Source organism: Rhinichthys klamathensis, unplaced genomic scaffold (assembly GCF_029890125.1).
Source record: "Rhinichthys klamathensis goyatoka isolate OS25496 unplaced genomic scaffold, OSU_Roscu_1.1 h1tg000859l_1, whole genome shotgun sequence".
NCBI lineage: Eukaryota > Metazoa > Chordata > Actinopteri > Cypriniformes > Leuciscidae > Rhinichthys > Rhinichthys klamathensis.
In genome coordinates, this window is record NW_026607228.1 from 65001 (window position 1) to 84369 (window position 19369).

At 39.1% G+C, this 19369-nt stretch overlaps 1 protein-coding gene and 1 pseudogene across 1 annotated transcript in view; both read right to left on the minus strand.

Moving 5' to 3' along the window:
• pald1a (phosphatase domain containing paladin 1a) overlaps positions 1-19369 on the minus strand; it is an 87038-nt gene that overhangs the window by 55752 nt on the left and 11917 nt on the right. The window contains exons 2-4 of the mRNA XM_056243873.1: positions 4718-4894; positions 4499-4604; positions 1722-1901 (exon numbers count right to left, since the gene is read on the minus strand). Coding sequence (XP_056099848.1) covers positions 1722-1901; positions 4499-4604; positions 4718-4881 — 450 coding nt within the window. The 5' untranslated portion in view covers positions 4882-4894. The remainder of the gene's footprint in view (positions 1-1721; positions 1902-4498; positions 4605-4717; positions 4895-19369) is intronic.
• LOC130078389 (5S ribosomal RNA) lies at positions 6294-6410 on the minus strand (annotated as a pseudogene).

Here is a 19369-nt window from a genome sequence, read left to right on the forward strand (position 1 = left end):
AGTGAGTGTGAGTCTGAGTGAGTGAGTGAGTGTGTGAGTGAGTGTGTGAGTGAGTGAGTGTGTGTGAGTGAGTGTGAGTGAGTGTGTGAGTGAGTGAGTGTGTGTGAGTGAGTGAGTGTGAGTGAGTGAGTGAGTGTGTGAGTGTGTGAGTGAGTGAGTGTGTGAGTCTGTGAGTCTGTGAGTGAGTGAGTGAGTGAGTGTGTGAGTGAGTGTGAGTCTGAGTGAGTGAGTGAGTGAGTGAGTGAGTGAGTGTGTGAGTGAGTGAGTGTGTGTGAGTGAGTGAGTGAGTGTGAGTGAGTGTGTGAGTGAGTGAGTGTGTGTGAGTGAGTGTGAGTGTGAGTGTAAGTGTGTGAGTGTGTGAGTGAGTGAGTGTGAGTGAGTGAGAGTGTAAGTGTGTGAGTGTGTGAGTGTAAGTGTGTGAGTGTGTAAGTGTGTGAGTGTGTGAGTGAGTGAGTGAGTGAGTGAGTGAGTGAGTGAGTGAGTGAGTGAGTGAGTGAGTGAGCGAGCGAGCGTGAGTGTGAGTGTAAGTGAGTGAGTGAGTGAGTGAGTGAGTGTGAGTGAGTGTGTGAGTGAGTGAGTGAGTGAGTGAGAGTGAGTGTGTGAGTGTGTGAGTGTGTGAGTGAGTGAGTGAGTGAGTGAGTGAGCGAGCGAGCGAGCGAGCGAGCGAGCGAGCGAGCGAGTGAGTGAGTGAGTGAGTAGCTCCGATTACCTCACGTTCTGTGTTTTGTGTTTAAACTAGAGTCAGGCAAAGATGGAGAGACTCAAGAAGTGACAACATGTAGAGCAACAGGACGTTTCTGAATGGTTAGTTGATGAACTTATGTTGCTGATGTGGAGTTAACTATTGTCTAGTCATTGATTAACATATTCTCCACCAAATAAAACCTTGCAAATGCATCACTCGTCTATAGAGGTTATGCAGTGACGACACTTTCCCGCCGGCCTGAGCGTCAGAAGAGCTGCTGAACGACTGGATTTAACAGGAGAAACTGAGAAAACACCAGTAAAACAAACGACTATCAGTTTAAACTAAAGCTTGGACTCGATATAATGTTCCTTACAACTTACCAAAGATCCAGTGATCATGAATATCGACATGCAGCAGGAATCGGGTTTCCTGATTTTTATATGAGCCTGATTTCGACGCCGGGGAAATACATAAAGCAAATTTCCCTATGAACGCTTTATATAAATACAATACAAGTCTAAATCCATGTGATCACTTTTATCAATGTTATACATATCATCCAGCTCTAAAACTTGTATAGTTTTTAGTCAGTGTTTATTTAAAAACATCCAATTATGCAGAATATACGATGCTAAATATTAAATTGATGAGTTGTCAATACAATATATAACAATACAATATATTAGGTATGATTTTACCCCTAAATTCAGTGTTTCTCTGTTCTGTATCTTTCGGCAGCTCTTTCCCGTTTTAGATGTGTTTTGTGTGTCACTCAGTGTGTGTGTGTGTGTGTAACGGCCGACGGTGATGTCACACGCATAACCTCCATTTAAACTAACTTGTGCAAACTATAACATTTAAACAAGTTTAATTTAAAGTGTCAGTTTAATCAGCATTGCATTAACCTGAACAATCGAGCGAATCAACAACAGATTTAATCTCCAACAAATGACTTGACAAACTCCTTATCAGCAGAATTATTTGCGCATCGCTTCCGGTTAATGGGATCGGCAGGAGGTCGACACACACTGACCTGGTGGCCTTGAGCCTGAAGCCTCTGCAGGACCCGTTTGAAGCCACCCAGGCTGGGTTGGCCCATGCCGTACAGTGGGAACCCGGCTCTGATCTGCCTGAAGTTCGGCGCGCCGTACGAGCCGGTGGTGCTGAGAACATCAGCTTTACTGGACACGTCCTGGACCATGAAGAACAAGCCCTGAGAACAAGATGATCAGACGTGGGTGTGATGATTTGTGGGGGGGACATGACTTTTTGAAACATTTCGAGGCACGGATGTACCCAATACAAATAAATAAAACATCTCCATTTAAAGGTGCAATATGTAACTTTTCTTCTAAAATGAATCCTTTTTTTTATTGCCTGTGTGTGAACGGGTTGTAATCACACATTACAATAATCCACTTGTCGGGTTTTGCTATTACCTCTGAAGGCCAATATTCTTATTTCTATGTGAAGTCTCCGGGTCGGATGTGACGTGCATGTAAAAATGGCAAATGCTGAAATAAGTTGAAGAACTAAAATAAACTAAAACTAAAACTATTAAAAGCTTTTTGTTCATTCAAATAAAATAAAAAGCTAAAAAAATATTAAACTGAAATGGGGGGGGGGGGGGGGGGTCAAACTAAACAGTGATATAAAACAGACAAAAGCACATAAAAATACTTAAAAAAATGAAATCTTAAAATGTTAATTAAAGCTGAAATGCTAAAAAATCTAAATATTAGATTTAAAAAAAAAGAAGACAATTTTAAAATAAAAAAATGACAATTTTAAAATGTGGCCTTGGTAAGTTGAAGTACTAAAATAAGTCAAAACTAAAACTATTAAAAACATTATGTTAGTTAAAATAAACCTGAAATAAAATAAAACAAACTTTAGATAAAAAAAAATAACTTAACAACGTAACTAACTGAAATAAGTTTTAGTTGAAGCACTAAAATAAATCAAAACTAAGCCCGAAGAAATACTTTTTTTACAGTATTGTAAAAAGTAATAAGCACCATAAAATAAATGAAAATAACTGAAAATGTTAAGATGTCAAAAATATTAATAAAATAATAAAAATAGTAACTATCAGAAATAATAACGAAATAAAGCTTTCATAACAAATACGTTTGACAAAGATTTTTATAGTTGGAAACTTTATAACATGACAAAAACGCAGCATTAAAGGGATAGTTCACCCAAACATGTAAACTCTGTCAGTAATGACTCTCCCTCATGTTGTTCAACCCCGTAAGACTTTCCTTCATCTTCAGAACACAAATTAAGATATTTTTGATTAAATCTGAGAGCTGGATCACTCCTCCATAGGCTTCTAAGGGATTGAAACTTGCCGGCCCAAAAGTTATGAAAGACATCGTTAAAATAGTCCGAGTGACTACAGCGGCTCAACCTTAAGTTTATCAAGCGACGAGAATACTTTCTGTGCGCAAAAAACAAACAAAAATAATTACTGACAGAGTTTACATGTTTGGGTGAACTAACCCTTTAACCCCAGCTTTAATAAATGGATCCGCTAAATGACTAATTACTGCTTTATGACTTTATTCGGCTCAGGAAGAGCCTCAGATAATGAGCCGGAAGCGGAACAAAGGCGAGCGCTTGAGAAGAAGTCGGACACTTGCTGTTTTCTGTTGACTTGCAGCGAAACCCATCATTGGCTCGTCAGCAAACAGAAACTAACGAGCAAACAAAGAGAGATGTCTCCTTCAAAGCCTTCAGAGGAAGGTGCAAACGTCTTCTGGAGACTAACGAGAGCAGTAATTAATTACTCTGTTTGCAGAGACGCGCCGCAACACATCCAGGATCTTCCTAAACCCCGGGATTCACTGGGACTTTGAAGGAAATGAACTGATGGATAAAGAGCTTTGTTAACCTACTTTATTACGTTTTTACATATAAAATAATGGCATTTTTTAATCATTAAAAATAAACAAAATTTTGAGTTTGATAACAAACACACCGCAAATCAAAGCTATACATCATAATTCAAAACATATTCATAATTAATCATTTCTGAACATTGACTCTCAGTTTTTATGATAGTCTTTACTATCAAGGTGCATTTTCAATACAGGCACTTTATAGTAGTTAAATTTAAATGACAAACAGCCAAATTTTCCAACCTGATTCTCTTCACTGTATATAAAAAATGTACAATTAAAATAAATATATTTTTTAATCATTTTAACCTTTAATTTTTCAATTTATTAATTTAATTAAAAAATAAATCAGTGATAGCAGTCTGTGTTATTTTAGTATCACTGCGGCACTATTATAGTTTTTATTAATAGTTTAAATTAATTTTTATTTTAGCATTTTCCATTTTCATTTTAATCTTTGATTACATTTTTATTTTGTTTTGTTGTGTGCTTTAGTAAAAAAAAAAAAAATCTGTTATTTTTTTAATATGCCTATATAGTTTTAGTTATGTTTCCTCTGCAACTAGGTGAAATAAATAATATACACACACACATATATATATATATATATATATATATATATATATATATATATATAAGTGATACATTTATATTTTATTAAATATACTAATTTTACTTTAAGAAACAATATTTTTATGGGTTTTTTAGGTATATAAAGTATAATGAACCTGGTAACAGTGATGAGAATGTGAAGGGGAAACGTGGTTAATCGTCATGAAAATATTCAACAAAATTACTTTAGTAAAAGAAAATCTAAAATGATGCAAAATATGTGCTTTTTTTGTTTTATTTCTGAGATAAGTGCGACCTGTTTCCCTGAGACCGACCCTCAGCGCGTCCGGCTCACCTGGACCAGATGGTGCTCCGGCATGCTGTCCGAGATCCTCCCAACTTTATAGTTTGTACGAAGAACATGATCATCGTGGATCTGAAACTCCTGCCTGCAGTTATACCTATAAACACACACACACACACACACACACACACACACACACACAGAGACTCAATCAGGGTAATTACGTCGGCTCTGCGGGGGCTCGTAATGGAGACGCGCTGCTGGACGTACGTGATGACCACAGGAGCCACTTTATTAGTGATGATGGATTTGCCCTTGTTGTTGTGGATGTTGAAGGAGGCGCTGCTCGCCGACCGCCTGCTGTCCGTCATCCCGTTGCCGTGGAAACTCTCATGCAGTGTGTGCTGGGGAGCAGCGCTGGCAGTCGTACCCATACTCCACTGGCAGCTGTCAATCACACACACACACACACGAACATGAACAGAGCAGTAGAAAGACTAGAGACTAAACAAGACAACCCTTATGAAAACTAAAGGTGCATTGTGGGATATTTAGGAGGATCTGCTGACAGAAATGCAATATCATAAACATAACAGTTTTCAGTGGTGTATAAAGAGCATACATAATTATAGTTATGTTTTTATTAGCTTAGAATGAGGCGTTATCTACACACACCGCGGTTCCCTTTACATCGACATGTTCTACGGTGGCCCCGAACGGACAAACGCGTTTCGTCACTATGTTGTTCTTCGTGCAAAGAAGCTGCTAAAGTCAGCGAATAAAACACTGACACAATGATAAACAAGTAACAATAATATTCACAATAACATCGTTTATTGAATAAATAAGTAAACCGAATTTCTTAATTTATCTTTGTAAAGAAGCCTCGTTGCTTAACTGGCTACTCTCAGGCGGTCTCAGACGACGACATCACTTCCTGTCGGCCACCGTAACTTCTGTTGGGTGCAATTCACAACCTCACCACTAGATGCCACTAGAAATTACACACTGCACCTTTAACCATGGTTTTATTATGATAAAAGTGTGGTAACCATCAGTTTTGGGCAGATTGATCACCATTTGTATATTAACCACAGTTTTACTACAAATACCACGGTTAAACTCAGATCAGTTCAACAATGGTTGGTTTGTGGTTACCACGGTTTAGGCAAGGCAAGTTTATTTGTGTAGCACATTTCATACACTATGACAATTCAAAGTGCGTTACAGAAAGGAATGAAAATAATCACAAAATAAAAGCAAGGAAAAATAAATAAAACAGTTATTTAAGAAATTAAAAGAGATATGATACAGTTATACATTTTTTTTATTTTTTTTTTAAAGAGTAAAAAGATGATACATAGATAAACTTCTCATCTGGCAAATCATTATATTAATAATAATTCATTACATTTATATAGCGCTTTTCTGGACACCCAAAGCGCTTCACATAGAAGGGGGAATCTCCTCAACCACCACCAATGTGCAGCATCCACCTGGATGATGCGACGGCAGCCATATTGCGCCAGAACGCTCACCACACGCCAGCTTACTGGTGGAGAGGAGACAGAGTGATGAAGCCAATTGGTATATATGGGGATGATTAGGAGGCCATGCTGGACAGAGGCAAAGGGGCAAATTTGGCCAGGATGCCGGGGTTACACCCCTACTCTTTCGAAAGACATCCTGGGATTTTTTGTGACCACAGAGAGTCAGGACCTCGGTTTAACGTCTCATCCGAAGGACGGTGCTCTTTGACAGTATAGTGTCCCCATTACTATACTGGGGCGTTAGGACCCACACAGACCACAGGGTGAGCGCCCCCTGCTGGACTCACTAACACCTCTTCCAGCAGCAACCTGGTTTTCTCAGGAGGTCTCCCATCCAGGTACTAACCAGGCTCAGCCCTGCTTAGCTTCAGTGGGCAACCAGTCTTGGGCTACAGGGTGATATGGCTGCTGGCTTCAGTTGGGTTCAGCTGGGTGATATTATTATTATTTTTTACAACTCCCAGTTTTACTCTGAGATTTTCCCATGGTGATTACACTGGTTTAACTGTAGTAACTAACCATGTTTTTTGGGTTATATTTGTTTATATTTGGTATACCATATAAATGCCACGGCAGCGGAAAGCTTCGTCCCTCTCTCGCCCGGAGGATTCTTGTTCACCGCGAGAGAAAAGCCTTCGTGTCCTGATTGAATTAGGAGTTTAATCTCAATAATAAGGCTATCTGAGAACATCTGCGGCCGCTCGTGTGAATCAGCCCTGACGGTTCATTCCTCATTCCCTTCACACACACTACATGTTTATTAAACACACACACATTCTCTCTCTCTCTCTCTCTCTCTCACACTCACACACACACTCTCTCTCTCTCTCTCTCTCTCACACACACACACACACACACACAGTTACGTTGTAAAGATCATCAATTATAAAATTAATCTCATCTATAAAGCAGTTCTGCAAAAAATGATGTGATCGTCCAGCTCAGTTCAGTTCTTAAACAACAGCGTCAGTCCAGTCAGATCACCAATATCACTGAATATTCCTGACACACACCTGTCCGTCTCGTGTCCATCCGACACGCACCTGTCCGTCTCGTGTCCATCCGACACGCACCTGTCCGTCCCGTCCACCCGACACGCACCTGTCCGTCCCGTCCACCCGACACGCACCTGTCCGTCCCGTGTCCATCCGACACGCACCTGTCCGTCCCGTGTCCATCCGACACGCACCTGTCCGTCTCGTGTCCATCCGACACGCACCTGTCCGTCCCGTCCACCCGACACGCACCTGTCCGTCTCGTGTCCATCCGACACGCACCTGTCCGTCCCGTGTCCATCCGACACGCACCTGTCCGTCTCGTGTCCATCCGACACGCACCTGTCCGTCCCGTCCACCCGACACGCACCTGTCCGTCCCGTGTCCACCCGACCCGCACCTGTCCGTCCAGTGTCCATCCGACACGCACCTGTCCGTCCCGTGTCCACCCGACCCGCACCTGTCCGTCCCGTGTCCACCCGACCCGCACCTGTCCGTCCTGTGTCCATCCGACACGCACCTGTCCGTCCCGTGTCCATCCGACACGCACCTGTCCGTCTCGTGTCCATCCGACACGCACCTGTCCGTCCCGTCCACCCGACACGCACCTGTCCGTCCCGTGTCCACCCGACCCGCACCTGTCCGTCCCGTGTCCACCCGACCCGCACCTGTCCGTCCTGTGTCCATCCGACACGCACCTGTCCGTCCCGTGTCCATCCGACACGCACCTGTCCGTCTCGTGTCCATCCGACACGCACCTGTCCGTCCCGTCCACCCGACACGCACCTGTCCGTCCCGTGTCCACCCGACCCGCACCTGTCCGTCCCGTGTCCACCCGACCCGCACCTGTCCGTCCCGTGTCCACCCGACCCGCACCTGTCCGTCCCGTGTCCACCCGACCCGCACCTGTCCGTCCCGTGTCCACCCGACACGCACCTGTCCGTCCTGTGTCCACCCGACACACACCTGTCCGTCCCGTGTCCACCCGACCCGCACCTGTCCGTCCCGTGTCCACCCGACACGCACCTGTCCGTCTTGTGTCCACCCGACCCGCACCTGTCCGTCCCGTGTCCACCCGACACGCACCTGTCCGTCCCGTGTCCACCCGACCCGCACCTGTCCGTCCTGTGTCCACCCGACACGCACCTGTCCGTCCCGTGTCCACCCGACCCGCACCTGTCCGTCCCGTGTCCACCCGACACGCACCTGTCCGTCCGTGTCCACCCGACAAGCACCTGTCCGTCCCGTGTCCATCCGACACGCACCTGTCCGTCCCGTGTCCATCCGACACGCACCTGTCCGTCCGTGTCCACCCGACAAGCACCTGTCCGTCCCGTGTCCACCCGACCCGCACCTGTCCGTCCTGTGTCCACCCGAAACGCACCTGTCCGTCTTGTGTCCACCCGACCCGCACCTGTCCGTCCGTGTCCACCTGTAACAGGTCTCAGGAGCCTCAAGCGTCTGACGGATGCAGGAGATCCATGAAAACCTCTGCTTTACATCCAAAGCTCACACGCAACTCATCTTAGTATACCTGGTCTAGATGAATGCAGTGAATAATCTCAGTCTGCACTGGTTTGTTTTTCAAGCTCACCGGATGAAGCTCTTATGCAAGTGGGACAAATTTAAGGTGACATTCTCAGAGCATCTGCAGAAACCTGCCCTAGATGAGCTGAAAACCCACGCCAGACGATCATCACACACACACACTCTCTGAACAACAAACCATCGCGACCCCGTCTGCCTGTGTAACGGGCCACCGCACGCACGCTTCTGCTCAGCATTCACACGCTTTACTCCAGCTCTGTTCCAGAAAGCAGGGGTGAAACGTCGGTGTTTTTGATTATTTTAGCAAGTCTTCTCAGTATCTGGGTCAAACCTGCAAACATGCAAGTATCTACTTTCTAGGGCTTAAAAACTAGTCAAAATAGCATGGGTTCATCATTTGAGTGTGAGAAAAAAAAATCTGTAAAAATAAATAAATAAAAAATTTAAATAAATAAAACAATATAATATAAATTGATAATAAAATATATAAATAATTAAAAGATGAGAAGAAAAAAAGTTCATGAAGAGAAGAAAATTATATAAATACATAAAATAAAATTAAAATACAGGAAAAATGTAATTTAACTAAATAGAATAAAAAAACTATATTAAATAAAGATAAATGAGAAGAAAAGAGTTTAACGAAGTGAGAAAACAAATACATAAACAAATATAAATAAGTAAAATAAAAAATATAAATATAATAAATTAAGATAATCAAATATAAATATAATATAAAAAATAGATATAAAAGACAAACAGATGTTAAGAAAAAAAGTGTAATATATATTAAACTTATATTATAGTATAGTTTAAATATTAGAATTTTAATATGTGTAGTATAAAATATATAAATAATGTATATATAATATAATAAAATAAAATAAATAAATAATAATCCCAATTCATACAAAATGTATACTAATGGCATCCTAAATAGACTAAAATAGTTTGGATTTTTAAAGTTGAGTATTTCAGTATCAACCACATAATGAAGACATTCCTACATCATAACTAAGATCTCCGCACTGGATCTCACTGGAGTAGCAAACGCCGGTTCTCAAAGTGACAGAATTCCCTCAGGAAATCCAATTACTGCGGCCCATTCACAGGGAAAATAAAACCCCCCCGTGTCCAGGCACTGAAAACAGAGACGGAAGAGCGCAGGACACACACACACACACACAGATGGGCTTTCCCAAGTTTCCCGCCTCAACATCTATTGAAATTCCACTGGTGGAGTTGTATGTGCGGAGCGCGCGGCACAAAAGGCTCTGCGTGCGACGGGAAGCGCTTGCAGCTGCAGGAAGCATCTGCGCTCGGCCAACCAGAGGAAGGATGAGGAACGCTCGCATTCTTACGAGACGTTGAGATGTACAGAAATGACATTTACAGCTTCAAGGAGAGCTGGGAACACTGGGAGAGACAGATAGAGGCCCGAAAATGGGTCACAGGTCTGTCCTGCAACATACAGCAGCGATGTGGTGAACATGCTAAATGCAAATAACTAGCGAATGACTCACTCACTCACTCACTCACTCACTCACTCACTCACTCACTCACTCACTCACTCACTCACTCACTCACTCACTCACTCACTCACTCACTCACTCACTCACTCACTCACTCACTCACTCACTCACTCACTCACTCACTCACTCACTCACTCACTCACTCACTCACTCACTCAAATGATTCTCTGTGCTAAAACACAATGAAGCTGTCAATAAAGTTTTAAAAAAGTCAACATGAAATGCCGTTGGACTAAAACATGTTATTCAAAGAGAGAAACGGCGGCGGGATTTTGTCAATCAGGAATGACCAGTATCTCTTTAATCTGAAAAATAAGAGACTGATCTCGACAGCAAACCAAAGCGCACTTATAAATCATAAGCAGACAGTGCATTAATAAAGTAAATAGGACTTGTAATATGCGTCTATCTCCACTAGGGATGCACGATGTATCGGACAATGTTTTTAATGTTATTGCTATCGGCCTGATAAGAAAATTTGACCGATATATTAAGGCCGATAAATAATGTATTATTTCCTTCAGCCGAGACACTTCAGATGTTCAACATGATGGTTTATGAATTGCTTAAAATATGATTGAAATCACTTCCAAAGGAAAATACGGCAAATATGAGGTCTGTCATACCGGCTACATAAAATGATAATGAGAACATTATAATTGTGTGCTTGGGATGAGGCTTTTGCTTTTGTAATCAGGCTCTCAAAAATGACATAAAAATTTGGATTTAGAGTCATATCGGTCAAAATATCGGTTATCGGTATCGACCCAAAGTGCATCCTTAATCTCCACACTAAAGTCTCTGAAATTCAAAACCCCAAATCTCCAGACAGAAATGAAATCTGAAGGGATCATGTGACTGCAGCAAACTGTAATTGTGGTGAATTAAACGCAGCTGGAAAATCCTTCTAAGACTCAAAGAAATGCAGCACCTCTTTAAACTACACTTACAAGGTATAAATATGGTTTTGGGAACGTGAAATATGATATCACATTAATACCCTGCTATTCTTTTGCAGTAGTGTGGTATTATCATGTGATACTGCTGCTTTATTGAAAGGATAAAGAGTCATTCATCTCTGTTTGTAACCACAAAGTCAGTTTTAGGTGACACACCTCTCACACTCACACACACACACAGAGAGAGTTGCCGCCCGCCTCTACAGGAAGTACAGGGTTAGTTAACGACAACTAAAATTAAAACCAAAACCAGAAAGAAGCTAAATGAAATAAAGGCTAATAAAAAAAAAGTCTTTAACTAAAATTTTTACAGAATTTAAATTTTTAGGGCAACTATCCCCTTAACCCTCTGGGGACGGATTGGGCGGTACCGCCCAAAATGGCATACTTTTACAAATGTGTAATTATCTTAAAAACTATTAATGATAGAGAGCTGCGGTCTTTTTTACCGTCTTCCTCAGATTCCCCTGAAAACAGTGATACCCGGCTTTGTAAATATACACACTTCCTTGTTGCGCAATACCACTATGTAAAAGGCCAATGAAATCGATGTTGTTTGGCAGATTCCGCGAACAACCACCAATTGAAAAATTGCCGATGGAGAAATATTTTTCTTACCCAATCAGAGGAAGGTTACCATGACCTTTCTAGCAAATCAGAGGACCCTGTAGCCTTGCAAGGGGTGGTACTATATAGTTAGGGATATGACGCAAACAGCGTTGAATGGAGAGGAGGAGAGAGAGCGAACGGAGGCTTACGGAGCGGATTATCAGAGATTTATATGAGAGAGAGACAGAACATTTATAAAATATATATATATATATACACACACATACATACAATTATAGCATTATTTATTGTTTTAGCACTTTTATGATGGCAAGCAGTAAACGATTTACGGTAGGGGTGTGCGATATCACGGTTTTTGATCGTGGACGATTAAAATGTCTCCACGATCTGCTTTTGAAGAAATATCGTAGTATCGTGCATTTTATCAGTTGCAGTTCTGGCGCCGAGCTCCGTCTCAACATACAACAAATGTTAACGCAGAGGAACGGGACACTGCAGTTCACAGAAGTTCATTATTTGCATGTGCTTTAAAGCCTTGCTGGTTAAACATGTAATTCACGTGCTGATGCGCTGTTCTGACGTGTGCTTTCTGAGCGCATACACCCGAAGCACGGGCACTAGAAGCCTGTCTAACAGCGTCTGTTTACTGGACTACGTTATAAGTTATCTTTCGAGTCTTATTGCACTAATATTGTCAAATACACTCAAGGTTTACATAAACAAACTTGGTTATGTCTAAAGTGAAAGCAAACAGAAAAAAAAATGAGAGAAAATCTGAAAGCGACAGTAGCCAGTTAGTAAACAAGCTGCCTCTTGTCCTTAAAGAGATAGTTCACCCAAAAATAAAAATTCTGTCATTATTTACTCACTCTAATGTTGTTCCAAACCTGTATTAATTTCTTTCTTCTGTTGAAAATAAAAGTTATTTGGAAGAATGTGGCTAACCAAACAGTTGCTGGTCCCCATTGACTTCCATAGTAGGAAAACATATATACTATGGAAGTCACTGGAGTACAGCAACTGTTTGGTTAGCCACATTCTTCCAAATAACTTTTATTTTCAACAGAAGAAAGAAACTTATTCGGGTTTAAAACAACTTGAGAGAGTAAATGATGACAATTAAAATGTTTGGGAGAACTATCCCTTTAATGTTAATAAAACAACAAAACACAAAGAGGAAATCACTCACTGCTCTTGACTGAGAACTTTAGTAGTAGCTTTAATAATAATCAATGTATAATTTATACAGTGAAGTCTATGTTGTGTTTTATTTTCGTATTTGTTCATTTAGCCTAATTACTTTCTTCAATGCTACTGTTAAATACCCCTACTGTAGCTGAAAAAATAAAGCACTGTTTATTTCATTTGTATATTCAGTTGTGTATGCTTAATGTGTATCTTTGTTCCTAATTCTTAATAACAAAGAAAATAATGATAAAGATTTTTATCTGCGCCACTTTGGCCTAAATGTCTGCCATTCTTTTTTCTTTTGTTACCTATAAGGCTTTTTTCACTTGCAAAATAGTAAAACCAACATGAAAAAGAATCGTGATAAAATCGTTAATCGGGATTTTCCTGAAAAAAATCGTGATATGATATTTTTGCCATATCGCCCACCCCTAATTTACGGTGGAACAAGCTCTGGAACAATTACTGGAGAGTGACGAGGAGAAAGCATTCCTAAGAAAAACGCCTGGGACTATTTGTAAATAAAGTTACATTTTTCATTGTTCTTTACACATTTTATTTAACAATTACACATGTCTGTCAAGCAAAGGCTTTGACCAATATATTTTTTGTTCAAAAACTGTTCACTATTTTTGTGTGATTTTCAGAAATAAATGACAAAAATCTAATTTCCGTTTTTGAAATTCTCTAGTTTATTGTACATTTTTCACTCATACTTCCTTTATAAACACATTACATGCATGCTTATGTTTAGGGCTGCAACGATTAGTCGACATTGTCGACAACGTCGACAATAAAAATTTGTCGACAAATATCTTTGTTGTCGAGTAGTCGTTTGATCTCACGTGACCTAATGTAAGGGCCTGCAATATCGCGATTTGACCGCTACGGCGCTGTAGCGCTAGAGTGTAGTGCAGCCCTTACAAATGCTATTGCGGTAGAAGAATAAACAGCGCGAATTATGACAGGGCAAACGAATCCGAACTAGCAAGGTTTGGGAAAATTTCACAAAACTTAAAATCAAGAATGCTGTCGTGTGCAATACATGCAAGGCGGAACTTGCTTTTCACGGGAATACAACATGCATGTGTGCAAGAGGAAACATCCCGGCACAAGAGGAGCCGGTGAGAGGAGAGTGTTCTCCAGCTGGAGCTCTCTTTATTAGAGAATGCAATACTACTAATAATAGTAATAATATTATCAATTAGTAATATAATTACAGTAATGTGATGACTTATTTATTCTATTGCACAGAATAAAGCTTGATCGAGCTTACGAGTCAGGGCTGTTTTTATTATTGTAACATTAGGTATTATTATAGTCTTATCACTTGCCTGTATTTTGTTCAATAATCATGACGACTTACAAAACGAGATGTTATATCCTTCCTATGATATAGGAAGAATATCATGGCAGTTACTTTTTCATACTGTAAATTAAAAGGTGAATGAGAACGTCTCTGTCAGCTCAATTGTCATGTAAAAAAAGATTGTAATTTTATACTTATAATAATTGTTTGCAGATTAATATTTTACCATTCTTTGTGTCCTGAAGTAAATGTCCCTTTTTCTGTTTCAGTTCTAAGAAAAGCAGTGGGCCTATTAAACAATGCTTAGAGAGCATTTGTGTGTGATTTGAGTTGGACCGAAATCTGAAAACTTAAAGAGAATGACCTGTTTAGTTGGCTCAAAGTTCATTAAAACAACTATTTCAAAAGCTGAAGTGATTTCCTTCTTTTATATTATAGTTAGAATATGTATAACTCAATGTTTTAACTAATTGGAAAAGCTAAATAATCGTTCCAAACTTGCTGATTAGTCTGCGAAATAATCGACGATTAGTCGATTAATCGTTCTAATAATCGTTAGATTAATCGATTATCAAAATAATCGTTTGTTGCAGCCCTACGTTATCTTAGGGTCTTCTGAATCCATAGATACCAAACACAGTGATCCATCTACATTACATATGGTTTATAAGCCCAAATGTAAAAATAGAGAAAACGGACCAAAAAGGGCTATTAGTCCCCAGAGGGTTAAGATGCCCAGTTACCCTGTTAAGTCGACTACACCGCGATCAATCTGGAAATCAGAACACATTGTTACAAACTATGTGAAGGTCAGAGTTACAAAACCATGACTTAAGACATAAAAATCCCTTCAATGGGGAACTACCCTCATAAAAATGAGGATGTTTAGTGTCTTTAAGAACAAAACACCCAAATGCATGACAGCGATGATCACATGAACACTTCACTGGGTTTATTGGGGTTTTACACTATATTGAAGCGAATCTCCATTAGCAGTGAACCGCAGTCAAACTTCCCCTGCGAGTAAGAGCAACTGCCCCGGAAAAACTAACTTCCTCACTCAATTTCCTGTGTTGCAACACCACGGGGATGTGCATGTTACTTCACGATGGTATAAGATGGTAATACCGTGGTACTGAACGATTTGCATGTTCACATACTGTAACATTTACAGTGTAAATGAGGTTTCGGTGAATAGATATCACCTTCAACCATAGTTAAAATGACATTAAAATCACTCTGCATAATATTCACGCCACCTTTAACCCTCTGGGGACCAGAGTGTTTTTGGGGCCCTTTGGATGTTTTGACATGCTCTGACATTTGTGCTTTTTTCAGTTGCTTATAAACATATTAATGGCACAGGTGAAATTAAACTCTATTTAGCACAAACAGGTCTACCATAATGTGTGAGCAACATGTATGTACATGTTTGTATTTTTGAGAGAATATTGTTTATGCGTGGTTATTGAAAAAACTAAAAAATAAAGTTTTTGAAATAAGGACACAAAAAACATACTAAATATGAGTCCACAAGACTTTTGACTAATGTACGTTGTTGCCTAGAGTTTTTGCTTCAAAATGATCTGAAAATCATCCTTCCTAATCATTCACATAAAACAATAGATTGTTTTAAATTGTGAAAAACATTTTTTTGTTTGCCAAGGCAATATGCGGATGGGCGGAACGGCCCAACCCCTATCATGAATAATTAAGTGGTTCTCAGACAGTGACCCTGCATAATAATGAGCCTTTCATTCAGGGGTGTCACACAAGAAAGAATGTAAGGACAATATATATATATATATATATATATATATATATATATATTGTCATTGCATTCTTTCTTGTATATATATATATAGCCTACATGTATATATATATATATATATATATATATTTTGTCATTGCATTCTTTCTTGTATATATATATAACCTACATGTGTATATATATATATATATATATATATATATATATACACACACACACACACACACAAACACACACATATATATATATATATATATACAAACAATCAAAATATAAATGAAAGCCAAAAGCACATTTTTAGTCATACCTGGAAACAAATCCTGGTCAAATGCTATATGGGCCATTCTACAGAATTGGTTCAAAGTTACAGTTGGAAACATCTTGAAAAGAAAATAGTCTTTTCCCATAAATGTCTTATAAAGTATTATTTTTTAAAGTAGACCAATACAATAAAAATAAACCAGTCGCATTTCAAAGTCGCTCGCGAAATGACCGCCAGGTGGCGCAAAGGGACATTTATCAAAACGTAAGTGGGGCTAATGTCAATTAACAACAGTAAGGATGAAATTCTACAAGTTATGGTAATTTACAAATAAGCCTACAACAAACATTTATTTTTAAACAAATATTTTTAAATATGCAACATGCACGTTTAAACAACAAACAATACAATCTGAACCAGCGCTCCTGTATTGAGACATGCAGCGCGTTTCAGTTACGATCCTGGTTCCAGTGGCCTTAATACATTCACGGCTTTTTAAAATGTCACAAAGCGTTTTGAGATGGTTTTGAATGAAATATTGAAGTTTATAATTAGGGTATTTTGGCACACCACGCCGAGTGGCTATGCATTATTCTAAAATCTGGCTTTATTCTGGCATGTTGAATTAGAGTTTGACAAACGCGGCGGCGCGTTCATTTGGATTTATTTTTCTCATAACAGCTAAAAGAACTTACTGCGTAATTGTTGGTCATACAGATAAGATATCATCTTTTAAAACTGTAAAAGGTCTACTTTTATTCATGTAGGCTAAAGTAGGCCTACACTCACACAGGCTAACGACAAAACGTTTTCTCGCTCATGTGAGAAACAAACGTTTGGGCATTTCTCAGTGAGGAAATTAATAGCCGAGCGGTAGAACTTACGGTTCATCATCAAGATGACACGGGTTCAAATCCCGATCAAACATGGTCTACTGCAAATTTTATATTTATTAATGCAGAGAGATTTGTCTAGCTCTAAAACTCTGTTACGCCATACAGTTTTTTGGTTATATTTATAAAATAAAATTACCATGCATTTCCATTTTACACTAGGAACAATAGTATCGAACACAACGACGTTGCATCTGTACCAATCGTACGAGGCTACCAATCGTAATTTCAAAAGCAGTTCTGTAAAAAAAGTAATTTTACATATATAGCCTATATATATATTTTTTTTTTTATTAGGCCTATTATTATCATTATTATTTTGATTCCCTACAACCTAGAGTTTTTAAAAACATGGTTTTAAGTAAAGTGTGATTTGCCAGGGGGGACGGGGATTTCCTTCTGGTCTAAACATCCCTGCTTCTGCTGAATTATTTGAATCCCCACACCCCTCCCTCCACAGTAATCAATGCTATAGGCTACTTCACCAATAGACCATATCAAATATAAAATAGAGATATGCAACAAGCACGTTTAAACAACGACAAACAATAAAATCAAAACCAGCGTTTCAGTTGTTCATTAGTTCAAGTGGCCTTAATGCATGCACGGCTTTTCAAAATTTTACAAAGCGTGTTGAGATTATTTTGAATGAAATATTGAAGTTTATAATTAAGTGTTTTGGCAGACCACGCCGAGTGGCCCTATGCATTTTTCTAAAGTCGGGTTTTATTCGAACTTTTGCTAACGACAAAAACAGTTTATCTGTCGTCTCTGTCTCCGGGAACTGCGCGTCACAAAAATGAACCGAAGCCACTTCAGCTCAGTCACTATAAGAAATCGGCTCTGTCTAAAGCCTTTAAATGTCTAAATATTCTGGCTAATAAATGTTATCTGATTATGTAATCCATATGAAAACGAGAGGTACAGAGGATGTACTCAAACATGTAGCCTGTAAGCGCTTCCCAATGAGAAAATGACAAGGGTGAAAATCTCGCTCTAATTAAATGTAGCAGGCTAAATCGCCCTGAATTAAAATGTAAAAACAGATCAAATAATGTATTTGTCGAAATGTTGCGATATTGTTTCATTTAAGTTCATAATTATTCAATACATGTTATTTAATTTAGCAGCATTACCACAAAGCACCGTGGTTCGATATTTATTTGAATAAAAAAATAAAAAATAAAAAACTTAATTCACAAATTGCATGCCTGGTTGAAAGGATCCAAAGATCCATGTAGACTTTAATATTGAGTTGAACATTTTGTTCATGAAAACAAATTAACATGCGTTTTTTTCAGATTATATTTAGTTTTGCTTGGAAAAAGCTGGCCCAAACCAGTTTTATTTCATCAATTACTGAAATAATGAAATATTTAGTAATAAACTTTTATGATAGAAATATCACTAGGCTACATGTAACTAAATCATTTAATTCCTTCATTATCAACACTGTCTAGAATAGCGATTTAAGTGTGAATTGCGACTTCTCTTTGTGTTAAGTCAGCCTCAGACTCCGATAGCCTGTGGGGGGTTGGAGGGACAGTTCAGTGCTGTATCGAGCGCGCAGGACAATAGGCATAGGTGTTAATGTTCCTCTTTCATATGGAGAGCGAGGGAGACTAAATAAACTTGTTAAAAAGAGATTCAGCGCGAGAGAGGCAAAGAAAAACGCATGTTTTAATTTAATTATGTTGCTTTGGACAATTTTCGTTTTGTAGGCCTACTGTTTTAATTGTTTAATATAGCTGTCATTTCTTTGGCAATACAAATTTAAAATGTCGCAAGAATAAGATTAGCCTAGTGTTTCTTATTTTGCATCGCAAAAGAAATAAACTCTAAACCCGATGCAACCCTGTTTTAAATTAAAAAAACTGTCCCGACACTTTATTTAAACCTTGAAATGTTCGAACTTGGTTTCAAACTTAAGTAATTTTAGTGTTCTTTTACATTACACAATAATTTAGCAGACTAAAGACGAGCTTCTTCATTTTCATTTTCTGATGCAATCGGCTGACAATCTTCCTTCATCAGTTTTTGTCGTTTGTGCAGCGGCTGCGGTTCTACAGGAATGTAGCAAATTTATGTTGTAATAATAATTAAACAAAACTCTTGACTTTAAATAAGTAAACAGTTATAAACAGTTAGCTATTTAAGCATCAAGAAGGTTAAATATAAACGCTGTTGGCCAACATCAGTTAACAACATGTATGCTACATTGAGATTCGATCTCGAGTCGATTGAAGCTCCTCGAAGCTCGTGTTGTTGCGTTAACCACTGAGCTATCGTCTGTACGTCTGTAAATGTTTTTATTGCAATGTTTTACTTTTTCATTATTTATTCAA